At 56.0% G+C, this 8,015-nt stretch overlaps 1 protein-coding gene across 1 annotated transcript; it reads left to right on the top strand.

Annotated features, from left to right (window-relative positions):
• The first annotated feature begins 212 nt into the window (after positions 1–212).
• LOC132341204 (annexin B11-like) lies at positions 213–4,537 on the top strand. The gene is made up of 3 exons (XM_059872572.1): positions 213–776; positions 1,736–1,825; positions 3,689–4,537. Exons 1-3 carry the CDS (start codon positions 358–360, stop codon positions 3,837–3,839), a joined length of 660 nt encoding a protein of 219 aa, XP_059728555.1. The 5' UTR covers positions 213–357; the 3' UTR covers positions 3,840–4,537.
• The last annotated feature ends 3,478 nt before the right edge of the window (positions 4,538–8,015 follow it).

Genomic DNA, 8,015 nt, shown 5'->3' with positions numbered 1-8,015 from the left:
GGCCACCCTGCCCCTCTCTCTGATGCCACGCCGGTGTCACCTCCCTGCCCTCAGTGTCACCCTGGTGTCACCTCCCTGCCCTCAGTGCCACCCTCATTGTGACTGTCACCCTCAATGTCACCCTGGTGCCACCCCAGTGTCACCTCCCTGCCCTCTATGTCACCCTCATTGTCACCCTCAATGTCACCCCAGTGTCACCTCCCTGCCCTCAATGTCACCCCAGTGTCACCTCCCTGCCCTCAGTGTCACCCTGGTGTCACCTCCCTGGCCTCAGTGTCACCCTCATTGTGACTGTCACCCTCAGTGTCACCCTGGTGCCACCCCAGTGTCACCTCCCTGGCCTCAGTGTCACCCTCAATGTCACCCTGGTGCCACCCCAATGTCACCTCCCTGCCCTCAATGCCGCTCTCAGTGTCACCCTGGTGCCACCCCAATGTCACCTCCCTGCCCTCAATGCCACTCTCACTGTCACCCTCAGTGTCACCCTCATTGTCACCTTCCTCCTCTCTCCGGTGCCACCGCGGTGCCACCTCTCTGTCCCCGCAGGACCCGGTGGGCTCCGGTGGCCCTGAGGGGACCCGGGGGGGGACCCGCGGCCGGGGACAGGGACAGGGACAGGGCCAGGGCCAGGGCCAGGGCCAGGGCCAGGGACAGGGACAGGGCCAGGGACAGGGCCAGGGACAGGGACAGGGACAGGGACAGGGACGTCCCCGCAAGCGCAAGTGCGTCAACGGCTTCATCATGTTCTGCCGAGTGAACCGGCGCGAGTACATGAGGTGACACCTGGGGACATCGGGGACACTGGGGACACTGGGGGTGTTGGGGACATTGGGGGGGATTGGGGACATTGGGGGTGTTGGGGACATCGGGGACATTGGGGACACTGGGGACATTGGGGGGGGATTGGGGATGTTGGGGATATTGGGGAGATTGGGGACATAAGGGGACATTGGGGACATTGGGGACATTTGGGGTGTTGGGGACATTGGGGACATCAGGGGCGTGTGGGGATATCAGGGACATTGGGGACATTTGGGGTGTTGGGGACACTGGGGACATTGGGGACAGTGGGACGTTGGGGACATTGGGGGAATGTGGGGCCATTGGGGACATTGGACGATTGGGGACATTGGGGACTTTTGGGGTGTTGGGGACATTGGGGACATTTGGGGTGTTGGGGACATTGGGGACATCAGGAGGATGTGGGGACATTGGGGACGTTGGGGGGATTGGGGGTGTTGGGGACATTGGGGGGTATGGGGACATTGGGGACATTGGGGGGGATTGGGGACATTGGGGACACTGGGGACATTGGGGACATCAGGGGGATGTGGGGACATTGGGGACATCGGGGACATTGGGGATGTCGGGTGTGTTGGGGACATTGGGGACATGAGGGGGATGTGGGGACATTGGGGACACTGCGGGGATTGGGGACATTGGGGACATTTGGGGTGTTGGGGACACTGGGGACATTGGGGACAGTGGGACGTTGGGGACATCGGGGGAATGTGGGAATACTGGGGACACTGGGGACATCGGGGACATTGAGGGGATTGGGGGGATATTGGGACATTGGGGACATCGGGGGAATGTGGGGACATTGGGGACAATTGGGGTGTTGGGGACATTGAGGACATTGGGGACATTGGGGGGACTGGGGACACTTGGGGTGGCACTTGGGGTGGCACTTTGGTGGCACTTTGGTGGCACTGAGGTGACACTGAGGTGACAGCGCCATCCCCGGCCTCACCTCCACGGCGGCCACGCGGGACCTGGCCCAGCTCTGGCGCAGCCTCAGCCCCGAGGAGCGCCGCCCCTACTGGTTCGTACTGGTTTGGACTGGTTCGTACTGGTTTGAACTGGTTCGTACTGGTTTGGACTGGGTTGGGCTGGTTCGTACTGGTTTGAACTGGTTCGTACTGGTTTGGAGTGGTTCGGACTGGTTTGAACTGGTTCGTACTGGTTTGGGCTGGTTCGTACTGGTTTGAACTGGTTCGTACTGGTTTGGGCTGGTTTGGACTGGTTCAGACTGGTTTGGATTGGTTTTTATTGGTTTGGACTGGGTTGGACTGGTTTGGACTGGTTTGGACTGGTTCAGACTGGTTTGGATTGGTTTTTATTGGTTTGGACTGGGTTGGACTGGTTTGGACTGGTTTGGGCTGGTTTGGGCTGGTTCGTACTGGTTTGGACTGGTTTATACTGGTTCGTGCTGGTTTGGACTGGTTCGGACTGGTTTGGATTGATTTTTATTGGTTTGGACTGGTTTGGACTGGTTTGGATTGGTTTTTATTGGTTTGGACTGGGTTGGACTGGTTCATACTGGTTTGGATTGGTTTTTATTGGTTTGGACTGGGTTGGACTGGTTTGGGCTGGTTCGTACTGGTTTATACTGGTTCGTGCTGGTTTGGACTGGTTTGAACTGGTTCATACTGGTTTGGACTGGTTTTTATTGGTTTGGACTGGTTTGGACTGGTTTGGACTGGTTCGTACTGGTATGGATTGGTTTTTATTGGTTTGTACCAGTCCATACTGGTTTATACTGGGATCCCTCGCAGTCTGGTCCATACCGGTCCCAACTAGTCTATACTGGTTTATACCGGTTTATACTGGTCCCCACTGTTTTATACCAGTTCATACTGGTCCATACTGGTTTATACTAGTCCATACTGGTCCATACCGGTCCATACTGGTTTATACTGGTCCCGCAGCCGGCGCGTGCGGCGTTTCAGCCTGCAGCACGGCTGGGTGTACTGGTCCATACTGGTTTGTACCGGTCCATACTGGTCCATACTGGTCCATACCGGTTTATACCGGTCCATACTGGTTTATACTGGTCCCGCAGCCGGCGTGCGCGGCGCTTAGCCTGCAGCACAACCGGATGTACTGGTCTGTACTGGTTTATACCAGTCCATACCGGTCCATACTGGTTTATACTGGTTTATACTGGTCCCGCAGCCGGCGCGCGCGGCGTTTCAGCCTGCAGCACGACCGGATGTACTGGTCTGTACTGGTTTGTACTGGTCTATACTGGTCCATACTGGTCCATATTGGTCCATACCAGTCCGTACCGGTCCATACTGGTTCATACTGGTCCCGCAGCCGGCGCGCGCGGCGTTTCAGCCTGCAGCACGACCGGATGTACTGGTCTGTACTGGTTTGTACTGGTCCATACCAGTCCATACTGGTTTATACTGGTCCCGCAGCCGGCGCGCGCGGCGTTTCAGCCTGCAGCACGGCTGGGTGTACTGGTCTGTACTGGTTTGTACTGGTCTGTACTGGTCTGTACTGGTTTGTACCGGTCCATACTGGTCCATACTGGTCCATACTGGTTTATACCGGTCCATACCGGTCTGTACCGGTTTATACTGGTCCATACTGGTTCATACTGGTCCCGCAGCCGGCGCGCGCGGCGTTTCAGCCTGCAGCACGGCTGGATGTACTGGTCTGTACTGGTTTGTACCGGTCCATACTGGTCCATACTGGTTTATACCGGTCCATACCAGTCTGTACCAGTCCATACTGGTTTATACTGGTCCCGCAGCCGGCGCGCGCGGCGTTTCAGCCTGCAGCACGGCTGGGTGTACTGGTCTGTACTGGTTTGTACCGGTCCATACTGGTCCATACTGGTTTATACCGGTCCATACCAGTCTGTACCAGTCCATACTGGTTTATACTGGTCCCGCAGCCGGCGCGCGCGGCGTTTCAGCCTGCAGCACGACCGGATGGTGCGGCCGGACCGGGGCAGTGACAGTGACAGTGACAGCGACAGGGACAGCGCGGCCACGCCCCTGCGGCTGCTGCTGGCGGCGCATGCGCGGCCCGGGGCCGCCGAGTGACACCCTGGGGACAGCTGGGGACAGCTGGGGACAGCCCGCTGTCCCCTCCAGGGGGTGTCACCGTCCCCGCTGGTGTCACCGTCACGACCCGACAGCGCGGCCACGCCCCTGCGGCTGCTGCTGGGGACAGTTGGGGACAGTTGGGGACAGCCCAGTGTCCCCTCCAGGGGGTGTCACCATCCTGGTGCTTGTCCCCATCGTGTCCCTGTCCCAGTTGGTGTCCCCAGTCCCTGTCCCCATCGTGTCCCCAGTTGGTGTCCCCATCCCAGTTGGTGTCCCCATGCCAGTTTTTGTCCCCAACTCCAGTCCCTGTCCCTGTCCCCGTCCCAGTTGGTGTCCCCATCGTGTCCCTGTCCCAGTTCGTGTCCCCATTGCGTTTCTTTGTCCCCATCCCAGTTGGTGTCCCCATCGTGTCCCTGTCCCAGTTGGTGTCCCCCGTTCCTGTCCCCATCCTGGTCTTTGTCCCTGTCCTGGTTCTTGTCCCCATCCCAAACTGTGTCCCCATCATGTCCCCACCCCAGTTCCTGTCCCTGTCCCAGTCCTTGTCCCCATCCCTGTCCCCATGGTGTCCCCAATCCCAGTTCTGGTCCCCATCCCAGTTCCTGTCCCAGTTGATGTCCCTGTCCCCATCTTCCTGTCCCCATGGTGGCCCTGTCCCAGTCCCTGTCCCCATGGTGGCCCTGTCCCAGTTTCTGTCCCCATCCCAGTTCCTGTCCCCATGGTGTCCCAGTCATGTCCCTGTCCTCATGGTGGCCCTGTCCCAGTCCCTGTCCCCACGGTGTCCCAGTCATGTCCCTGTCCAAGTTGGTGTCCCCATGGTGGCCCTGTCCCAGTTGGTGTCCCCATCCCAGTTCCTGTCCCCATGGTGTCCCAGTCATGTCCCTGCTCCATGGTGGCCCTGTCCCCATCCTGATCTTTGTCACAATTGCCGTTTGTGTCCCCCCCGATGTCCCCTGTGCCCCCCCAATGTCCCCAAGTGCCACCTCCCTGTGCCCCCCCAATGACCCCAAGTGTCCCCCAATGCCACCTCCCCGTGTCCCCCAATGTCCCCTGTGCCCCCCAAAGTCCCCAAGTGCCACCTCCCTGTGCCCCCCCAATGACCCCAAGTGTCCCCCAATGCCACCTCCCCGTGTCCCCCAATGTCCCCTGTGCCCCCCAAAGTCCCCAAGTGCCACCTCCCTGTGCCCCCCCAATGACCCCAAGTGTCCCTCAATGTCCCCAAGTGCCACCTCCCTGTGCCCCCCCAATGACCCCAAGTGTCCCCCAATGTCCCCAAGTGCCACCTCCCTGTGCCCCCCCAATGTCCCCAAGTGTCCCCCAATGTCCCCTGTGCCCCCCAATGTCCCCAAGTGCCACCTCCCTGTGCCCCCCAATGACCCCAAGTGTCCCCCCACTGTCCCCTGTGCCACCTCCCTGTGCCCCCCAATGACCCCTGTGCCCCCAAATGTCCCCAAGTGCCACCTCCCTGTGCCCCCCAATGACCCCTGTGCCCCCCAATGTCCCCAAGTGCCACCTCCCTGTGCCCCCCCAATGACCCCAAGTGTCCCCCAATGTCCCCAGTGCCACCCCCCGCCCAATGTCCCCCAACCCACAGGGGGGTCCCACTGGTGACAGGAGGTGACATTTGGGGGGATTTGGGGACAATTTGGGGGATTTGGGGACAATTCAGGGGATTTGGGGACAATTCAGGGGGATTTGGGGACAATTCAGGGGATTTGGGGACGATCTGGGGGATTTGGGGACAATCCAGGGGGATCTGGGGACAATTCAGGGGATTTGGGGACAATCTGGGGGATCTGGGGACAATTCAGGGGATTTGGGGACAATTTGGGGGATTTCGGGACAATTCAGAGGATTTGGGGACAATGGGGGAATTTAGGGACAATTGAGGGGATCTGGGGACAATTCAGGGGATTTGGGGACAATTCAGAGGATTTGGGGACAATGGGGGAATTTAGGGACAATTCAGGGGATCTGGGGACAATTTGGGGGATTTGGGGACAATTCAGGGGATTTGGGGACAATTTGGGGGAATTTGGGGACGATCTGGGGGATTTGGGGAAAATTTGGGGACAATTCAGGGGGATTTGGGGACACTGGAAGAATTTGGGGACAGTTTGGGGGAATTTGGGGACAATTCAGAGGATTTGGGGACAATGGGGGAATTTAGGGACAATTCAGGGGATCTGGGGACAGTTTGGGGACAATTTGGGGGATTTGGGGACAATTCAGGGGGATTTGGGGACAGTTTGGGGGATTTGGGGACAATTCAGGGGGATTTGGGGACAGTTTGGGGACAATTTGGGGGACTTGGGGACAATGGGGGAATTTGGGGACGATTGGGAGATTTGGGGACAATTTAGGGACAATGGGGGGGGTGGTGACACTGGAAATGTCCCTTTTTTCCCATTTTTCTCCCTTTTTCCCCATTTTTATCCCTTTTTTCCCATTTTTGTCCCTTTTCCCCATTTTTGTCCCTTTTTTCCCCATTTCTGTCCCCTCCCCCCCCGGTGGCCGCCGCAGCTTTTGCCAAAATCTTTTATTGCCGCCCCTCCCCCACCCCCCAAAAAACCCCAAATAAACCCAAATAAATATCCAAGAAAATGCCGTGAAAAAAGGGGAATTTTGGGGTGAAAAAAGGGGAATTTGGGGCTTTTGGGGTGAAAAAAGGGGAATTTGGGGGAATTTGGGGTGAAAAAAGGGGATTTTTGGGTGAATTTGGGGTGAAAAAAGGGGAATTTGGGGCTTTTGGGGTGAATTTGGGTGAATTTGGGGGATTTTGGGGAATTTTGGGGTGAAAAAAGGGGAATTTGGGGTGAAAAAAGGGGAATTTTGGGGTGAATTTGGGGTGAATTTGGGGAATTTTGGGTGAATTTGGGGCGAATTTGGGGAATTTTGGGGTGAATTTGGGGAATTTGGGGTGAAAAAAGGGGAATTTGGGGTCAATTTGGGGGATCTTGGGGTGAATTTGGGGAATTTTGGGGTGAAAAAAGGGGAATTTTGGGGTGAAAAAAGGGGAATTTGGGGTGAATTTGGGGGATTTTGGGGCGAATTTGGGGGATTTTAGGGTGAATTTGGGGTGAATTTGGGGAATTTTGGGGCAAATTTGGGGGATTTTGGGGTGAAAAAAGGGGATTTTGGGGTGAACTTGGGGGATTTTGGGGTGAATTTGGGGGATTTGGGGTGAATTTGGGGATTTTGGGGCGAATTTGGGGCCTTTGGGGTGAACTTGGGGGATTTTGGGGTGAATTTGGGGGATTTTGGGGTGAATTTGGGGGATTTTGGGGTGAATTTGGGGGATTTGGGGTGAATTTGGGGATTTTGGGGCGAATTTGGGGGATTTTGGGGCGAATTTGGGGCATTTTGGGGAATTTTGGGGTGAATTTGGGGGATTTTGGGGTGAATTTGTGGGATTTTGGGGTGAAAAAAGGGGAATTTTGGGGTGAATTTGGGGAATTTTGGGGTGAAAAAAGGGGAATTTTGGGGTGAATTTGGGGAATTTGGGGTAAATTTGGGGGATTTGGGGTGAATTTGGGGCATTTGGGGAATTTTGGGTGAATTTGGGGCGAATTTGGGGCATTTGGGGCGAATTTGGGAATTTTGGGGTGAATTTGGGGGATTTTGGGGTGAAAAAAGGGGAATTTTGGGGTGAATTTGGGGGATTTTGGGGGGAATTTGGGGGATTTTGGGGCGAATTTGGGGCATTTTGGGGGGAGTTTGGGGTGAATTTGGGGCATTTTGGGGTGAATTTGGGGGATTTTGGGGCGAATTTGGGGTGAATTTGGGGCATTTTGGGGTGAATTTGGGGCATTTTGGGGTGAATTTGGGGAATTTTAGGGTGAATTTGGGGCATTTTGGGGTGAATTTGGGGCATTTTGGGGTGAATTTGGGGCATTTTGGGGTGAATTTGGGGAATTTGGGGGATTTTGGAGAATTTTGGGGTGAATTTGGGGTGATTTTTAAGTGAATTTGGGGCATTTTGGGGTGAATTTGGGGGATTTTGGGGTGAATTTGGGGCATTTTGGGGTGAATTTGGGGAATTTGGGGTGAATTTGGGGATTTTGGGGTGAATTTGGGGGATTTTGGGTGAATTTGGGGCATTTTGGGGTGAATTTGGGGAATTTTGGGGCGAATTTGGGGAATTTTGGGGGGAATTTGGGGAATTTTGGGGTGAAT

Source organism: Haemorhous mexicanus, chromosome 36, assembly GCF_027477595.1.
Source record: "Haemorhous mexicanus isolate bHaeMex1 chromosome 36, bHaeMex1.pri, whole genome shotgun sequence".
Lineage (NCBI taxonomy): Eukaryota > Metazoa > Chordata > Aves > Passeriformes > Fringillidae > Haemorhous > Haemorhous mexicanus.
This window is presented reverse-complemented; position numbering and strand designations above follow the sequence as displayed.